General features: G+C 44.9%; 1 protein-coding gene across 2 annotated transcripts; it reads left to right on the top strand.

Moving 5' to 3' along the window:
• Positions 1–11,973: 11,973 nt before the first annotated feature.
• Positions 11,974–18,134, top strand: SIX2 (SIX homeobox 2). Of its 2 annotated transcripts, none has more exons than XM_024210682.2 (2): positions 11,974–13,353; positions 17,029–18,134. In XM_024210682.2, exons 1-2 carry the CDS (start codon positions 12,788–12,790, stop codon positions 17,330–17,332), a joined length of 870 nt encoding a protein of 289 aa, XP_024066450.1. In that variant the 5' UTR covers positions 11,974–12,787; the 3' UTR covers positions 17,333–18,134. The 2 variants fall into 2 exon arrangements, with proteins under 2 accessions (XP_024066450.1, XP_024066451.1); XM_024210683.2 differs by having other exon boundaries at positions 11,975–13,347.
• Positions 18,135–19,795: the final 1,661 nt, after the last annotated feature.

The following is a 19,795-nucleotide window of genomic DNA, read 5'->3' as shown; positions in this document are numbered from 1 at the left end:
CTTGCTCAGCTCTGCCTTTGCCTCCACTTCCTCTCACCTTGAATATTGAAACTTTCTTCTTTATGATCTCTAAGTCCTTGTTCCCCATAATCCTTCAACACGTGTCGAATGCTGCTGCCTGCCTACCTCGTCCCACGTACATATAAATATGAACATGTTGACCTTATCTATAAACAACTGTATTAATTTCAGGATCCAGGTCAAAATTACCCTCTTGCTTTGTAAAATCCTTCATGGACTCCCTCTTACTCTTGCTCAGGGTCACAGCATCTATACTTTCCTTCCAGGAGTGAATAAAACTTCACATCTGAGTAATTACTCAGGATCAAGGTTTGCAGTCTGTTGTATTATTGTGCTATATGTTATTCTATAACTTTGCTCTTTGTTTGGGATCAGTTTGGAATAAAAAAAGAATCAATCTCAGTTTTTTCCCTAGAAACTCAAACTGAATGAAAGTTGATCGTTTAAAAGTTCACTATTTTTTTTAATCACAAACCTCTTTGAGATTAGATGGGAATGCACCCTTCAATTAACATAACCGTCAGGATAAATTAATCACCAGCCCCCCACCAAAGAAAAATGAGGGTTGTGGACCCACCCGGGAGTTTTGGACTGAGTGGGTGGAGGGGTTTTGCAGAGGGGTGTGTGTGTGTGTTTGCACGTGTGTGTGTGTTCTGCCTTCAGACACACACATTACATTGCATTCACACATAGGGAGGGAGACAGGCAAAAAACAAGAAAACCAAGCAGCAGCCTGTAAGCACAGTATGACTCTGAAAAAAGCTAGAGCGAGAGCTTATGGATCTGGTCCTGTCAAAAAAGGGGTGAAGCTCTAAGCTAAGAAACTGCTCCTTTTCTTCTTGGTTCCTCCTGTGTATGGATATAATGAGGGGGCGTGGCCTTCCTCCCAGATGGATGAAGGGACAGCTGCGACTGCCCCCTGGTGGGCAGAGCCAGGACACCCATGCCATCCCCACCGGAAGCAGAGGGGCGGGACAGGAACTGGAAGTATAAAAGGCCGGCACTCCAGCTCAGTTGGAGAGGAGCCACCAGAGGAGAAGGACATCTCTCACCTGCTGCTGGAGCTGGGACCCGACAGCAACCACTGCAGCACGCAAGATCAGGTGGGACTGCCAGAGCTGCTGGTCGCTGGAGACACCGAGGAGTTGCTGGAGCTGCTGTTAGCTGTTTATCCCAGGGAGTCAGATGACAACCCCAGGACCCAGGTACTCCCCCTCGAACGGAAGTGTAGGAAGTAGCCCAGGGGAGGCAAATATAGTTCAGCTGTGTTGCTGACTGACAGCCGGCCAGTGTGTTGCAGCCGGATTTCCCCACTGACCCAGTGGCAGACCACTCTGCCACTGTTAGGGCCCTGGGCAGTGATGCAGTACAGTCAGGTGTGCCTGCATCCCCCTACCCCTGCCACTCCACCCCTAGGTAGCAGTCTCCCCACCATAGACCAAGAGGCCTGCATTTGTCGGAGGTCCCCCAGAACCCTGACTTTGCTGCCCTGCCCTGTCTGAGGGCCTGGGCTTCTAGACTTTGCTGCCTTGTCCTGTTTGAGGGCCTGGCATGTAGACTCACTATTGCTCTGTCCTGACTACGGGCCAGAGCTTCCTGACTTTGCTGCCCTGCCCTGTATGAGGGCCTGGGCTAATAGACTTGTTACTGTGCTGTCCTAAATACTGGCCAGAGCCTCCTAATGCTTCTTGCCCCACCCTGCCTGAGGGCCAGGGCTTATAGACATCTACCCTGATTGTAGGCTGGAGCCCTCTAACTGTTTGGTGTCCCGCCCAGTCAGAGGACCCGGGCTCCTAAACTCAGTACTGTGTTACCCCGCTGAGTGGCGGAGACCCTGATGCTAATTCCCCCCTGAACTGTGCTCTTCCGGAGGACTTGTAGCAAGTGAATGTGGCCTCCCTCCCAGAGGGACAGCCGCAACTGCCTTACAATGGAGAAGCAGGACTTTGAACGTGCCTTGTAAATAAACAAGATTACATCAAAGAAAATTTCTACCCCCAACTGGAACATCCCCTGGGCCCTGAACTTTGACTATCCATTTAGGTCCAAAAGGGGCAACAATATGCTCCTCGACACTTCCTCTGAACTTCCAGAAGGGACCAGAAGTGGAAGAACTAAATACCATGAAACTTAATACTACTTCCCACTTCTCCAGTGCTGACAACCCAAGGCCTTAAAACATTTTACAAATAATGAATCCTCACAAAACCCCTTTGAGGTCAGTAAGTATTATCCTTATTTTACAGGTGGGAAAACTGAGGGCGTGGCTATATGACGAGTTGGTGTGCAGCAAGCTGGGGTGTTAATCTACAACGCTACAGTGTGTCATGCCATAACTGTCCATGTGGAGACTGCTGTTGGCCCGAAAAGTCCCTAGAACGCTTTGACATACCGTGCACTGGGGAACTTCTAAATGCAGCAGCAGGATCCACATGGACAGCTAGTGCATGCCACTTTGTAGTGCTGTAGAAGTTCCCCGGTGCACAGTAGGTCAAAGTGCACTAGGGACTTTTAGTGCACGGCAGCAGGGTCCACATGGATGGTTTGTGAGTGACACGCTGGAGCACTGCAGAGTTAGATTTACACCCCAACTTGCTGCTCACTAACTCATCATATAGACAAGCCCTTAGTCAAGGGAGATTAGTGACTTACCTAAAGTCACTGAGCTGTTAGCTTTTGGGAAAGCATGGGAGGTAGTTTGAGATTGTAGCATGAGCACGTTAGCTGGATTTTCTGCTAAAATAACCTGCGGTGAACTAATTATCAGTGTTCATATTTATATGGTTAATATATTAATATTTATATTTAATCTTTATGTTTCAATGTTATCAAACCACTGGGATGAATGGAGCAGTTCATTTCTCTCAGCTATTGATTCAGGCTATTTGCAGTATCAGGAAGACAACACTGCATCAGATACACTCTAAGGACCAATTCCTGTGAAGTGAAACCTGAGAGGTGAACTACTCACAGTCTTGTTACATCACGCCCGACAAGCCCTATTGAGAACAGGGCTACAGCCTGTGACTAAAAGAAAAAAAGGTGAAAGGTGAAAGTTACCTAGAATGTAGTTGTTATCTACCAAATGTTTATAAATTATATAGCTTTCCTAGGTATTGAACATCAATAAACCCTATGTAATAAACATCAAGACCTCAATTGTAGCTGATTCAAAGAATATCAGCTTCAGAAAGATGTGGGGGAGAGGGTCAAATGAAGGAGGCAAACTCAACCTAAGAAAGAGGCAACTGAAGCAATTTGTGCTTATTCACAAAGGGAAAATATACAATATTGTCAAAAATTGCACAAACTGCAAATGTCGAAATAGAAAGTGGATCAGCTCTGAACTATTGCTTGCTTTCATGCATCTTTTCTCTAAATCTTAGTCAGATAATTGTAGTGCATGACAACTAAACTGTGTAAACATCCCCTTTCTTAAAGAAATCCATTTTCATGTTAAATCTAAAATCTTTCTCATCTTGAATAAGCAGAAGAATTTTTCTTATTCTAAGTTTTTCTCATCAAGTTCTTTTATACATAGTATGGGGGAGGGGTTAATCGTGATTTAATCATTTTTGACCCTGATGGACAAATTGTAAAAAAGTGTTCAGAAAGAAGAAAAAGAGATGAAGGGTGAAACTAGACTTGATATGTAGTGTTCTTGTACATTGGGGAAGGGGTTTGTTTTGCATTTTAATTTGTATCAGTCCTATAGAATTTTAATGGCTTGCATGTTTGTGGAAATACTAAACCCAGAATTCTGCATTAGAACTTATGAAGACTCAGTTTACAGTGAAATGAACTATTTCCACATGTCTGCAGTGTGTTTTAGGTCCTGACCCTACAAGTACTATGTGAGTAAACTCTTGCACAGAGCTCATTGCAAGACTGGGACCTGAGTTCTCTTAGAACATGATGAACCTCCTCAGCTCTCAATTGGAATGGATGGGTAGTAGGATTGGCCTCCAAAAAGCCATCTTGCATCATTATAACAAGGATAGGTGATATCAGCTCTGCTATCCTTTATGTGAGGCTTATTGGATTATTATTTGGATTATTTTTCTTTGAACAAAAAGATGCTGCTTTTTCATAATAAAGTTAAATTTAAAGTCTCTGTAATGGTATTTATTGGTTTTTAAGCTGTTATGACATTTAATTATTTTCTCTTGAAGAATATGGCAGAACTGGGAAAAAGGTTTGTTTTCACTATCGTGACACTCTAGGGTGACCAGATGTCCCGATTTTATAGGGACAGTCCCGATTTTTGGATCTTTTTCTTATATAGGCTCCTATTACCCCCCACCCCTGTCCTGATTTTTCACACTTGCTGTCTGGTCACCCCAACACTCACTGACATTCAGTGCAGGATCCTCATAGGCCCCAGTCCTTTAATGGGACTCACACAAACGGTCTCCATACTTACGCATGCCTGGGCCCCACTGCAGGATTAGAGCTGGGTGAGTATTGCTTATTTATTTATTTTGTACAGAGGAGCAGAAATTGCCACTGACATCCACAGGAACAAGCTATAAGTTTCTCAGCTTCTTTCCCTTTTCCGCATCAGTCACCAGACTGAGACAAGGTAAGTGGTAGTAAGTATCCCTGGAGATTCTGACTCTGGAGAGCTTGTGTGGCTCATCAGAAAGGTAAGTGGAAATATGCAGCATAGCAAGGCATGTAGCTCAGCATTTTGGACTGCTGAGAAACAACAGACAGAATGCACTGTACTTGCCTGCACGCCGCTTGGGGCTGCCAATGTCAACACAAGGTGGAACTCAAAATTGTTGTTGTTATTTATTATATTATTGTATTTTATTATTATTTTGTATTATTATTATTATTTTATTTAAAGATGGCCACTTTGGTAATATTTCTTCCTTTTGAAGTGAATGAGGGGAATGAGTGTGCTCCTACCGATGTATTACTATTAGTAGTAGTATAAATATTTGATTTTTTTTCAAAAACACAAATGGTAGCTAAGCACCTAACTCCCACTGGAGGAGGTAGGCACCTAGCTGCCTGCCATTTGGGTCTTGAAAATATCTCTCTCATTTTTGACATACACATACATGTCACTGTACAGATAAATAAAAATGGCTGGTCCCTGGTAATGCAAATAAAATGTGACCCATATTATTTGCTGTGCCGTATATAATAATATAGGCAGATTCTCTGGGTGCTTCTCCCCACCCACCTGTACGGTAATTTATTCACAGCATATGGTTTTCAGTTTAGATTTTCAAAGAAAATCAAACTATAACATGCTTTGTTTACAAAGGAGGAGCCTAAAAGTGGGGAGAGGGAGGAGAGGAGGGTGAATCCTGCTCAGACAGTGACGGGTCATTTCATAGAACCATGTTACTAAAAGCCAGACTTGCAGAAATAATCACAGTCCTTGGTAAGTAACCTGATCCAAACCCGGTAGGGATGTACGCAAATGCGATTCCGTTGACTCCGGTGGAGTCAGACCGGATTTGAATAAGGCCCCTATCTTCTAACATCTTTGTCTCAATCTGCGCTCTCCTTTTTGCTCCTAGTATCACCTAAAGCAACATTCTAGCTATATCTCCTCTCCACATGTTGATGTGAGGAGAGGGGGGAAACAACCTATCTGTGAAATCCCGCTGCTGAGAAGGTGTTGTACAACTGTCCCTAGATAGGGTGCTTATTACCCAAACCGGCTCTGTTATCCAGGTTATTAGGCATCATCTGCCTGCTGGCGAACACATGGTACTCCGCTCATTGTTTTCGTTCTGGATATATGGCATTTTCATCTGGGAAAGAAAAGAGTAAATAGTGCAAACCACTGCTTGCGCTGCCCCTTCCTATTAAGGGGGTCCATAGCAACAACTGACCTGCACTATCCCATTTTCACCATGGAATAGCGAGCCCTCCTCGTCCTGACCTTCCCTGGTGAACACAATTCAAACCAGCTACCCAGACCACTTGCATGATGAACATTATAATATGCTCCCCCCGATCGACAATGCAGGGAATTTGAAATATAAAGAGCAAGACTTTAAAAACTGTAAGCTGCCAGGGGTTTCTATTCCTAAAGTACTCTAAAGTGAAACCCCCAAACGACATGAGCCAGAGATGTGGATGTTAAGAAAAAAATGCCCTGAATCAGTAAGCGCAGTCAACAATCTTCCTGCCTTCCTCGTCATCTTGGAATAATCAATGGAATTAACTGAGGTCGCGGAAACAGGCTTATGGGTTAGTTGTGGGAGGCTGTGAAAATAGGGGGCAGCCATTAAAAGAAACCTGATAGCTATTCATCAACCTGGGGGGAAAAAAGCAAGAGTCTTTGCTCGGGCTCTTACCAACCTTGTCTAGCTCTGATCAAGAAGATCTCTGGAAACAAGAAGTTTACAAATATTGTCAAATGATCCTTGTAGCTGCTTCAGGTTGTCAGTCCTGGAGAAGCCCACCAGAACCTTAGATCCCAAGCTTTGCTTTCCTGGCGGGTTACTGCCAATCCCCCGAGGCAGAAAGCGGGCTCTCCTCATTTTAACCATATGTGCTTTTTGTTGTTGTTGTTGTCTTCTCTGTAACACTGTAAACTGCTGAGAGAGAGGCTCCTTCTGCCGTTTAAAACCTTAGGAATTTGGTACCGTGCTAATGATGCATGTTTCCTAGAGCTGAGCGTCTGCCTTGAACCACGGCAGTAGTTTGATTATACACAGTAAGTAGTTGTTGGTCTACAGTGGTGTTGTTTTACTTTAGTTCGAGTGCTTTCAGCAAAAGGTGCAGCAGCACAGGGTTTGACTAACCATCGCCTTTCTAGTTTTTGCCAACCAGCCTAGCTCACGTAAATTGTGTGGCGTTTCACTGTTACTCTGGCAAATAGGGCTAAAATAACAAAAGGTGAACTCCGCGTGTTCAAATGTATCCCTCTCCTCCCGAGACTGTAAAGGGGCTAATAAAAAGCTAATCAAGAATGACCACATTAACCTGGGGCGGTTGGGTTTCACGGGGAGCACTGGAGGTTACTCTGGCTTGTGTTCAGAACAGCAAGCCCGAACTTCAGGAGTCTCATTTCATAGGGGAAGGCGGAGAGAGGAGACACTGCAGCATCAGTTCAGTGAGGCCAGCTTAGCTGGTCTCGTTGTATCAGGCCCCACTCTTCACTAATGCATTGTGTTCAATCATCATAGTCATCCCATCCTGCTGTTAGACAGTTGTGCGCTGGAAAGGATCGGCTGAGCTCCTGCACCAGAAACATACATTCCTTGGGCTAAGGCTCCCCGCAGATACTAACAATAAAACAATGATAATAATGTACAACGGCCATTCGCTTAAATTGGGAAAACGCCGCTCGTGGTCTCATCCTTCCGCGGACCTCCCTCCACCAAGCCCCCCCAAAAGAATCCAGTTTCACATCCCCCCTCTGCTCAGTTCAACAGCCTTTTCTTCTTTCAAGCGACGTTTGTTAGCATAATCGAGTTACCCGCTACATATCTAAAATCCTTGTCCCCTTAAGGAACAGAACACTGAAGCGTAGCAAAAGCTTTGAATTCTTCCTGCACAAAAATAAATAAAAAACTAAACGAAACAACAACCTATTGTGTTTGCTTTTATTTAGTTGCTGGCAATGGTCCTCTGACATGTTTTGATTTTCCAGTGGGGTCAGGATCTCAGCTGTCCCACTACGTGCAACCTATAATGGCACAGACCTGCGCGGGAAAAAAAAAGTTCGAAGGTGCATTCCGACCAGTCCTAACCCCCCCTTGAATTTGACGGGCAGTTTTGCCACAGAAAGGACTGCAGGACCGGGCCCTGATAACCTGAGAAGTGTACAGAGCGGCTCCTAGCCCGTTGGTTTAGGGACAGAGCAGAAATAAAGCAAATACATTTTCCTAGGTTTTGAAGGAGACAACGTAAGCCCAAAATTCTGGCCGAGCTCGTTCCGTTTCATAAGAAAGAAACCAAGGGTCGGACGGTAAATATTTCAGGCAATATCTTCTTATCCATTTCTAGCACGTCTCTCCCTTTGAGTGTAAGGGGAATTATACTTAACAATTGACGGCACCGTGTGGCCCTGTCAAAGGAATTGTTCCTTTAAAAACCTGATCAGAATACCCTGAACGGAAATTATTTGGATATGTTTTCTTCCTCCTTGTACTTGTAAGTTACACGGTATACCTGTGGCTTTTTGCCTACATGTTCATCTAGTCAGAATATTATTAGTTTTAAAAGTTCCCAAGAGAGTTTCTTTCTATCCATACATACAAAAAGAAAGATTATTGGGAAATATAACTAATGATATATATTATTTTCTTCACGTCTTCCTAAAAGTTTGTAAACATCCAATAAGAGAATTCTATAGTGATATCTCTATCTGTAAATCTACCTATATCTATCTATGTCTAACTATATCTATCTAGCTGCATCTATATTATATATAGTCATATATTATTTATCTACATATTATTATATATTATAGTAAACTATTTACCATAGAATAGATACATTGTATATAATACATATAGATAATAGACGTAGAGACATATATACAGTATAAATATTTGCAGAAAAATGTATTATTGCTCGATATAGGAGATAAAGTGAAGAAGTTAATGTCTTCAGAGAAAATATCAGAGGCCTGCAACTTCAAAGAAATATTAGCTTCTAAAGTGAGTGATGTAGGCATCACCGAGAAGAAAAGCTGGCATTGAAATAGCTGCAGTATTTGTAGCTCATTTTATTTTATTGCAATCATTTTATTAACACAGATCAGCTCATGTAAAATAAATGTATTCTATAAAGTGACGTAATCGGGTGCTTAAAGGTAGACTAGATCGGGGACGGATTATAAAAGCAGCATATTGATAATACAGATCGTTCTACTTCATCCAGCATATTCACATTTCATAGTGACCTGTTTACACTCTGATGGTCTAATAGAATATTTTGTAATTAACAATTGTTATGCACAATTTGTTATCCTTTCTGAAAAGCACTTTTGCTAATTACACATCCAAATGTCTGGTTGGAATGAAAATGTGAGGATCTCCAAGCCACTCAGAGTCAGCGATTCAAGGAAAGAGATTTGAAATAGATCCTAACTTTTGCTACAAGCATACAACCCTTAACGGCCATGTAATATTTTCCCACTCTTGGTTGTGCATGTTGCTTTAAAATATATTTTAATGAAAGAGCTCATTTGAGAATACAAAGAGGGTTATTCTGCTCATTTGAGTCTCACAAATCATTGGGGTTTTAATTGCCTGATGGTATGGTTTTTGGTATTCTCTTTCTGCTGATTTCTTCCAACATATTTGAAGATTTCTGAAAACCAAACACGGTTGTGCACATTTTAAATATACGTGCCACTAATTTGCAATTGCGTTTAAATGCAAGCTGATTCATACCACTTAATAGAATTGCGTTAAGTTTCCACAGCTATTGGGAAATGAAATCGCATTACATGCAAACGGCAGTCTGCTTAATGTAAAGTGAAAGTGCTTATGGAGGGCCCTGCGTGTAGTCTCTGTACTCACATTTTAGGGTGCTAAAGAAGAGACTTTCTTAGATCTAAGTCCATACAACAGGTTTTGACATCTCCCTTCCGGCTAGGGTGAACAGCTGCTCTCTGCTCCCCATTCAGATTCAGCTGCTGTGGTTATAAGATTCAAGCAGAGGAAAGCAAAGTCAGGTATATCCTCATAAATTTGCAACAACAGAAATGGGAGGAGGGAAGACCTCTCTAGTTCTTTTATCTTTTCCCACAGTTTTAATTGAGGAGAAGGGACATGTTCTTTCATTTAAAATGCTCTCGCGCTCTGTGTGTGTAAGGGGGGCGGAGGAGAATGTGTGTTTCAGTCATAGTTCCTGTTCTGTTTTGAATAACTTTTGAAAACGGATCCTACTATCTCATGATTTTACGATACAGCCTGTATTACAAGCTACACGGACATTTAGACTGAGTATGAAACCTTAACCTCTGAATTCTTTTGTTTGCCAACAAACACAATTTGAATCCTGCAAAAATTGCCATCGTATTAATCTCAGGCTGTGGAGCGCTCAAACTTAAAAAAAAAAAGTATGCGAAATGGTTCTTTTAAAAGCCCGTTGTCTTGTTTTAAACGGATTTGATCTATTTCACCCTCTAGATGAACCCTATATTTTGCATTCACGTTCTGTGATTTAGCAAAATTAGAGACGTTTGCTGTGGATTCCCGATTTATAACCCTCCTGAAACTATCGCACAGGTAAAAACAGATGGAATTTCCAACTCCTGTTCACACGAATAATAGAAATAAAGGAGCAGGGGACGCAGAAAAGAGAGCGATGAACAAGGATCTAAAGCAGGAGCAGCAGGTTTCCTTCCTGACAGGGGATGTTGTTAAAATGAGTGAAGATCCTATGCTCTCTCCACTTCACGTCTTCTTTCCGCGTTCGCTCTGCAAAAAACAGGCGGCTGTGTGGCGTGCACCCCGGGCTCGCAGCGTGAGCCGATCCACTCCAGGGCACAGCAGGAGTTTGGCTGCAAAGGGTAGGACCCACTTTGCACGGAGCTGGTGGTCTTTGTCCGTCCCCTGGGCGGCTCAGGGGCAGGTTCAGAGCCGGACCCTGCTGCCGCCCCTTCCCCTAGCTTTAGTTAGCTTGGCCTTTCGGCGCCACCGCCGGCGAGCTGCTTGTGGATGACCCGCCAGCATCGCTTTCCCAGGTCCACCACGTCAGTTTCACTGGAGGGGAATACACCAATCCCGGCAGGCCTAAAACCGGCTCCAGGCTGGCCTGCCTGCCTGCCTCCCGGCCGCCACCACTGCTCCTGCTCCTCGGCTCATCCCGACCTGCCAGCCTCACTCCACTTCCGGGGGCCCTCAACGCGGAGGGGTTGGGCTGAGAGATGGGGTGAGGATTGGGGGGTCCCTGGGTCTCTCCTCGCTCGTCACCTAAATCACCGAGGCAAGGGATGGGGTGGGGGCAACCTGCGTTAACCATTTATCACTGGGGGAGCCCACAACTGCGGAGCCCTCTGGTGTTCTCACAGGCTGGGGTTAGAGATGGCGTGGAAGGCGCTTTCCCCAACGGCCTAAAAGGGAGAACAGATGAATGGCCTTGAAAAGTGCCCGCTTTTGGTGCAATAAAGTATTGTGAGTAATAATACTCTAGGGAGATTACTCCAGCTGGAACTGAGCTGGGCGAGACAGGGAATTTTCTGCACCTTAAAAAGTGGCTTAGTTGTCAACCGCTAAAAGGATACAGAAATGTGTGTGAGCACCTGAAAGTATATAACCTACATTTATTCATGTATCTGACCAAGTTATTCTTCTACAGTGGATAGTTTACATCTAGTCCCTAGTTCATCTATCCAATCTCCCTATCTGATCCCCTCAGATAGACAGATGTGCACAAATATGTGAAGACTAAATCCATGCCCCGAACAGTCTGCAAATTAAGACTTCCAAGGAAAATGAAGATCTGCTTTAGAAAGTGTCTTCTACCCTTAACTTTTGCACTTCTTGTGGCTACATAACATAGCCCTAGATGTATAAACATTCCCCTCTTTTAAAGTAGAAATATATACACCGAATGAAATGTATTGCTGCTATTAAGTTATCGCAAGCTGGAACTTCAATTTAAAAGTTGTTGATAGTTGACTTTGAAATATATGGTAATTCAGAGTCAAATACAATAATTTCCTCGCTCCCAGCCGCCCGGGGCTAAGTCTAGTTAGTCTGTAAATGGGATCATGGATCAAAAAAACTGGGTCTACGTTGTACATATGGGACCTTTAATATTTATCAAACTACCCACTTGAAAAAAAAAATAATCCCAAATCTTACTGATAAGGAAACTCCTTGTGGCAGTTGAAACCCAGCGAGAACTCAATTTCCTCCCGATCCCAAACAATGCATTAACTATGCCTCCAATGTTTTACCCAATGTGAGCGATAGAGGCTTTCGCAGGAGTTTGATTGCAAGGAGGGTTCAAAGGCAGAAGTGCTGGGGGACGTGTTGGTGCTGCAGCGCCCCCGCGGTGAGAGTCTGTGACCAGAACGCTTTCTCTGGCGGGCCCTCCCTCCTTCCCTCCCTCTGTGGGTGTTTGCTGCGTCAATCACAGCGGAAATTTCTCTCTTTCTAATATCTCAGCTCGCAGGGCCGCCTCTGAGTGGATCAGAGCAATCTGTCAACCCAGCCGGGGAGCCACCTCAAAACAGATCGGGTTACCTCTGATTGACAGCGTCACCATGGCAAATAATTTGACTAAAACTATTGTCTTCTCCTGGCAGTCCCCGGGTCAGATAACTGGACCAATCAGAGCGCGGATAATCACTTTTCATGCCAGCTTAGAATAATATTATTTAAAAAAACAGAGAGAAGAGGAGGAGAGAAAGGAGAGACAAGAGGGGGAGCTGGACTTAACCACTATATTATGTTGAATCCTACAGTGAAGGGGGAGGGGGGCGAAAAAAAGGGAGATCCCAACCCGGCGGAGGAGGGTGGGGGTGGGAGAGCAAAGACACCACCACTGTGAGCGCTGCTGATACCAGACAATAGAGGCACAAAGTTACTCTCCGAACTTGGACTTACAAAAAAGTTTTCACGTTCGGTCTCCGCCTTTGATCCTTTTTACGCTCAGCTGCGGATGGCTGCCGACTGCCGAGCGGAGCTGTGACTTGTGCCGGAGCGTAAGTAGCCGCTCGGGTGGGTTATACATCCATGATTGGTGCTTCTCTCGCGGTCTGTCCGTCCAGGTCTATGTGGCCGCTTTGTACAAGTCCGAGGATTTAGATCGGGGAGGGGGAAAGGCCACCATGTCGATGCTCCCCACTTTTGGATTCACCCAAGAGCAAGTGGCCTGCGTCTGCGAAGTGCTCCAGCAGGGGGGCAATATAGAAAGGCTGGGGCGGTTCCTCTGGTCCCTACCTGCCTGCGAGCACCTCCACAAGAACGAGAGCGTCCTCAAGGCCAAGGCCGTGGTGGCTTTCCACCGGGGCAACTTCCGCGAGCTCTACAAGATCCTGGAGAGCCACCAGTTCTCTGCTCACAACCACCCCAAGCTCCAGCAGCTCTGGCTCAAGGCGCACTACATCGAGGCGGAGAAGCTGCGGGGGCGACCCCTAGGGGCAGTGGGCAAGTACCGGGTCCGCAGAAAGTTCCCCCTGCCCCGCTCCATCTGGGACGGCGAGGAAACCAGCTACTGCTTTAAGGAGAAGAGCCGGAGCGTGCTGCGGGAATGGTATGCCCACAACCCCTACCCGTCCCCTCGGGAGAAGAGGGAGCTGGCCGAGGCTACCGGGCTCACCACCACCCAAGTCAGCAACTGGTTTAAAAACCGGAGGCAACGCGACCGTGCTGCTGAGGCCAAGGAAAGGTACGAGTAAGTACCCCCTTCTCGCACGGCTACTGTCTCCCGGTGCTTGTCTAGCTACCCTTGTGCCCAGCCCCTTCGCAGCCTGCGGTCTGTACCCAGGCAAAAACTCCCCCCACCAAAGTCACTGCGAGCTTTTGCTTTTCTTTCCCCCGAGCAAGGACTGGGCCCTTACTTTGGACCGCAGAGTTCTGATTTTCTCAAGTCCTGAAAAGGAGGTTCCGGTCCGAGCTGGGAAACCCAGATGATCACTGGCCTTAAACATCGCAGGGCCCTGAATTCCCTTACGCATTGAGGCTTCCTTATTATTTGCTCGTTTGCACTTCGTGTCCCTTCAATTTGGGTTTGACACCACTAACCAAAAAGACTGAGAGTTTTGATGTGGTATAATCGTTCACCGCGTTTATATCCCTTGATTATTATTATTTTTTTTTTTGACGCACACAAAAAATAAGTTGTTAATGTGCCGTTAATGGTCCACTTCAGAGGGTTTTAAAGGGGTAAGATGAAAAATATACTAAGGGAGAGTGGGACCAATAACACCTAGTTAGTGAGGAATACACGGCAAGTTAAATTAAACGAGTATATTCACCAATACAGACCAGCCTGTATTTCCACCCCCGTGGAGACCTTATTTCCAGAACATTTCATGTAGGACTTTATGTCTTTTAAACTTAAGGTATTTTGACTATCTCAGGTGAGATACTTTTAACTGGTGATCAGCAGGGGTATTCATCAGCCCCACATATATAGTCTTAAGTGACAGGAGCCTAGTTTATTCAGCAAATGTTAATGCTCTTGAAGTCTCAAAGGAACAGTGTCTGGGGGTGCATCCACCTGAACCAGGTTCAGATAGAGGGGAAGCTTTTAATGAGGCTGAATGGGGACGAATAATGCGAAAAACTCTCTGTAGACCAGCCCTGTGCTGGCTGCTTTTCCATCCGTATGTTCATTTACAGCTCCCATATTTCAAACGGTATCCTATTGTAAAGATAGTTCTGTGGAAGTACTGTGATTGATATACTCCAGCCTTGAAAATACCTGGACGAATCCTCCAAAGATTTAGATCTCACGCCGTAGGCCTTGGCATTGATATATACACCATGGTCTATGCAGCCAATACATTAACAGACCGCACTCTGTATGTATACCCAAACATTTCCCATGTTCGGGTTTTTGGAGAGTTTAAATACTCTTTTCCTCGTGTGTTAGCAAAGGTTAACTTAAATGATGACGCCGGGCCTTCTCTCTATTCATCCTTTCTGTTTACTTTTGGAAGGAAGGACTAGAATCTTTTACATGTTCTCTGGAGTTTAAATGCATCCAGATACAGTTATTCACACTAAGAAAACAATGTTAAACCTAATGGCTATACCTTTACATTGTGGCGCTTTAGCTTTAGAAGCGGAGCCAAATGGTTTAGAAAAAAGTGTCCTCAAAATGTACTTCTTAGAAGCAGCAAATAGTGGCTTCTTTGCCGAAATGCAGTCCTGCCCCGTAACACTTTGCAGGGCTTTGCACCTCTGTCGGGACAAATCTGATCGCATCGACACATTCTTCTCTCATTTGTCCCCGTGCCATCTAACTGACTTCAGGGGAATGACGCTGGGGTAACGGAGAACAGCATTTGGTCTCCACACTGTAAATAGTGTTTGGTGAAATTGTTCCTAATGTCAAATACAGGCTGAGAGCAGGAAACCTGGACATAATATTTAAAGGGGCAATCTCCTATCTTGTTAATTAAAATGCAATTTGCATCACTTCCCAAATCGATGCTCCGCAGGCATAAAGTGTAGGATTTTCTGGTACTTTAAATAGGTGATATTTTCTGTATTAGATGAAGAGAAGAAACTATTAATCGCCGTACAGCGGTTAATGTCGGGGGGGGGGGGGGACTGTTAGATGTTTTTTTCCCCAATAGTTCCTATGCACTATTGGAAGCTTGTCAGGGAAGCGAAATGCAGGATTCCAATTTCACAATATATACTTCTGTGTGTATACACAAGACATTTGAAATCGCAAGTCCATAAGGGTTTGATCATTTTGACGGTGTTGGTAATTAAAAGTATTGAAAATCTACTGCAGACCATTCGCGGGATGGCTTAAAGGTGACTTCATTTTTAGTCTATGTTGAATGTGCTTGGGAAATGTTAAGCACCGCATACAGATGATTAGATTTACGCTTAGCTGTGATATTCAATAAGGTTTGGATTCTGTACAGATTTGCTCCATACATTTCCCCAAACGTGCTAGTGCTTTAATTTTCTTTAAAATCCCTGTAAGTGTTGGTTTTACTAGATGTCAGAAATCCTTTTATTGCTGATAGGAGGGACTCACCTTCAAATATCCAAAGGAAATGAAGGTTACATTTATTCCTTTCATTTCTGAGGAATCAAATTTTAAAGGTCTCCAGAGACAAATAAGTTTTTTGACATAGAAAAATATACTCAACCTAACATTACACTCTAGGCGTCGGAAAACAGACCTTTCGTGAGACTGCCATTCTGTCAAGCAACTTCTTCAGACAGAGCTTTCTTTTCAAATTTTATTATTTTGGTACTAAGTGTCTCCAGCCACATCTTGCAGCCCTTGCCGAGACTAGTTCACACTGAAGGCAATCCTTTAATTTCGTCCAGTAAAACCTGAAGGATTTGGACCCTCTGTCACTTTAAGTATAAATACACCGCTGTACCAGAGGGCTGTACATAGCCTACAGGGGCCTTTCCCCGTGTATCAATATCACATTTGGCCTCTAACTTTCAAAGTAACAAGTACAAGGCTTTGAAACCCATCACGAAATCCCCAGTGTTCACCATTGCCAAGGTCATGAAGATTCTAACAATTCTCTGTCTCTTATATACATATGTGAGATACATACTCTCTCTCTCTCTGTATGTATGTATATATTTGAGATAATGTTATGTCTCTTTTATAAAGAGACTATTCTTTTGGCTAAGCAGAGCAAAATTTGGCTCCCATTATGTGTCAGTATATTTGCGCTCTCAGCCTAATATCGACCAATAAAAGAAAGAGAGGAATGTAATTACGAGGGGCATTTCCTTGTAGGACTCAGGAAATAAGCACGTTAATTCTGTTCGCTTTCCTTCTTTTACACATGCTTGGGATACGTTTTCGTGTTTAAACTTCCTGAGGAAAAACGGAGTCTAGGTGTCGAGTTATTTTATCAAAACCAAGACTTATCCGGATGACCCAACCATTTAAGGCTGATCTGCGTAGACTAATGAGAATACAAATTGAGTTTGTTTGCCTCTCCAGGAGAAGGCGTGGATGAAATTCTGCTTGTATAAGTACTGTGTCCCGGGGTGATTTTAAAGTGAAATGCCACCCTTTTTTTTCTTTCCTTGCCCCGTCCCCCCCAAAGCTATCCAAACACTTTGCAGGAGATGGATGGAGAAAATGACGTTTTGTCAAAGTCACACTTTCTGCGGGGCTAGTGGAAAACTCTGTTTACAAGCTCTGCAGACCTTAGACCTTTGTGCCAGACGAAGAGGCCTTTAAGGTTTGCAGAGTTTGTAAACGGACTGTATGTTTCAGTTACCCTCCAGTTGTCTTCCCTATGCGCCCACATCCTGCAGTCCCTGCAGCTGCCTGTCTAGCTCCAGTGTTACTCAGTGCTGTATCCACTCCACTCTAAGATCTCCCTCCCTTTTATATTTCCTATAGGGAAAACAACGAGAATTCCAACTCCAACAGCCACAATCCTCTCTCAGCGTCAATGAACGGGAATAAGACAGTTTTGGGCAGCTCAGAAGACGAGAAGACGCCGTCAGGGACCCCTGATCACACTTCTTCCAGCCCAGCTTTACTGCTCAATTCGAACCCAGGCCTACAGCCGCTCCATGGCTTGGGTCACCCCCAAGGTCCTAGCGCCATTCCGGTACCCAGTGCGGACCCTATGCACCATCATAGTTTGCAGGACTCCATTCTCAACCCCATGTCCTCAAACTTGGTCGACCTTGGCTCTTAAAACTATTTACACGCTCCCCTCACCACACCCCTTCGTTTTTTTTTTAATCTCATTTGAAACTTTTAAAGTGATGACACACTCATTAGTGGATCTGTTGTCCCTCTTTGGATGGCTGGCTGGCTGTAGCTGTTTGGAAGGTACTGTACTAGACTGTATGCAGTTCTGTTGTGACAAAAGTCTTAAGGGTTGTGCAAAGCTGGTTTCAGACATGTGGACTGTTCGGTAGGACTTGTGATTTAAGCATAATGCTAATATGGTTCTATGTAGCAACTATTTTTTCCAACCTTAACTTCACAAAGCTCTTGGAATTTTAATTGAGCAGTCTTGTCTGTGTATGATAAGACACCTTGTATTTGGGGGGAGCGTAAAGTTGCTGTTTACATGCCTCCTTGGAAGACACCCATCGCTCCCGTTATCCTATTGTGTAGTTATATATCCGTGGCAGGTGTACAAACAATTACAACTAAGAATACAACCGTTTTAGTCAAGTTATAGCAGCAACACGCGCTCTAGGTAGACTCTGTAACTTCCTTGTAGCTGACGCTGTGCAGAGAGCCAGCTTCTTTCGCCTTGTCCGTGTGGTGCTTTCGCCATTTGTTGGGTGGGAAAGGAACTAATGGCCCGATCCTCACCCCAGTTGAAGTCAATGTTAAATTATCCCATCGACCTCAAACGGGGGCAGACGGGGGCCCTAAAAAATTGCTGCTCATTGTTAGACCTAAACGACAGTATCAACCGCGAGTCACTCGACTTTAGTTTTGTTTATTGTTTATATTATGTGAATACGTTATTTGGGAAATATTTCTGCTTTTATTTTATAATAAAATTTAGAAATCTAACACAGTGTGCAGTACTTAATTTGCATCTAGGTTGTTTTCGGTTTGCCCCAGCCTCTAAAATACCAGATGAAGCCAATCGCACAGTTTTGTGCTGCATTCTGGCTCGTGGTACCTTCTCCATCACTACTCATTCGAAGCCAATTTCTGCGTCTGAGCCTGATGCGGTCAGATCTGCCATTGTCTGAAGGGATTTTGTCTGTTTAGCATGGGATTTTGATAAGATTAAATGATGTATCGTAGGACCAAGTTGCTTTAATCAAAGAGAAAGGTGCCTCCCTTACACATTAAAAGTAGGAAAGTTTAAGGGGCATCTCCAACTCCCATTACTCTGAAAGCAGATCATAATGTAGTGTCTTGGTGTTACACTATTTTGATTAGAAGACTGGAGGCACAAAGTCTGAAATGGCAGCTTACTCTTTTTTAGTTGCAATTCTTTGACTGGGCCTTTCCAGAGCAATTGCTAGAAGATGAGCGCCAGTTTCTCTACTCTGAGTCTTGTAACCGCAAAACCCCAGAGGCGCACCCCGTACCCCTTCTCCGTTTTCCCGTCCCTTTCTCCCCGGTGAGAGAAGGGTCTGTGACTACGCCCACCCCGTCCCCATCGGATGGTCACAGGAGACTAGCAGGAGAGCCAAAGTGAAAGAGTCGATTTAAATCTTGGGGTGGGGCAACATCTGATCGCTTTACGGTAATCGATTCTCCCCCCCGTTCACTCTAATCCCCCAAGAGGGAGACTTTGGGGGTTTCCTGCAAGGCAGTGTCTCCAACATGGAGACAGCTGGGAGTCCACAACCACCAGTATCCTCTGAGCAGCCATCGTGTGGGCCTGCTCAGGCAACACTCCCAACTGATCCCCGCAGGAGCTTTGCCTGCATAAGGCGTCCTGGGCCTCCCACTACGGCTTGGTTTTTGAAGCCGGAGTATTAACAGACCCCCTCCCCTCCAACACACACACACATCCCTACGCGCTTTCTCTCTCTCTCTCTCTCTCTCACACACACACACACACATCCCTACGCGCTTTCTCTCTCTCTTTCTCCCTCTCTCATTCACACACTCTCTCACTCTCTTTCACACTCTCTCTCTCTCACACACACACACTCATTGTCCAACCCTTTGCGAGGAGAGGGAGCTGAGGCGGTGAGAGGCTGGGGAAGGGGTAGAGGCGGCTGTGAGAGGGACTGAGGGGTACAAGGCCCGTCGGAGAAGGGGGAGAGGAGGAGAGTGTAAGGAGGAGAGGGCGGCAGGTGAGGAGGTGGGAAAGGCGAAGCTCAGCAGAGATGGGACCCTGGCCCTAGCGGTCCCATGGGATGGGATCATTATCAGGGGGAGGCGAGAAGAATCGAAATCATTTTTACCTGGGGTCAGTATTTGGGTCGGGTCGGGAGCCCTAAATCCCCTGTCCCCACCCTCATCTGTAGCCCTAGGTATGAGCCTCTCTCCGTCTCTTCCAGCCCATGGCTGGCGGGGGCGGGGGGGGGGGGGGGGCGGCCTAGCTGCAGAGTAAATGGAGCGAGTCAGTATTAAAGTGCCTCTTATGCACATAGCGATCCCACGCTCCAGCGTGTCCTGCCAGGGCTGTGCTCATGCTGCCCACACCTTGCAGCCGTCGCCAAACTACTGA

Source organism: Terrapene carolina, unplaced genomic scaffold (genome assembly GCF_002925995.2).
Source record: "Terrapene carolina triunguis isolate 2854851 unplaced genomic scaffold, T_m_triunguis-2.0 Scaffold120, whole genome shotgun sequence".
In the NCBI taxonomy this organism is placed as follows: Eukaryota; Metazoa; Chordata; order Testudines; family Emydidae; genus Terrapene; species Terrapene triunguis.
This window is presented reverse-complemented; position numbering and strand designations above follow the sequence as displayed.

Coding starts and splice junctions, on each gene's coding strand:
- SIX2 (XM_024210682.2), top strand. CDS start 12,788: ATGTCGATGCTCCCCACTTTTGGATTCACCCAAGAGCAAGTGGCCTGC. Junction 13,354..17,028: donor GAGGCCAAGGAAAGGTACGA/GTAAGTACCCCC, acceptor TATTTCCTATAG/GGAAAACAACGAGAATTCCA.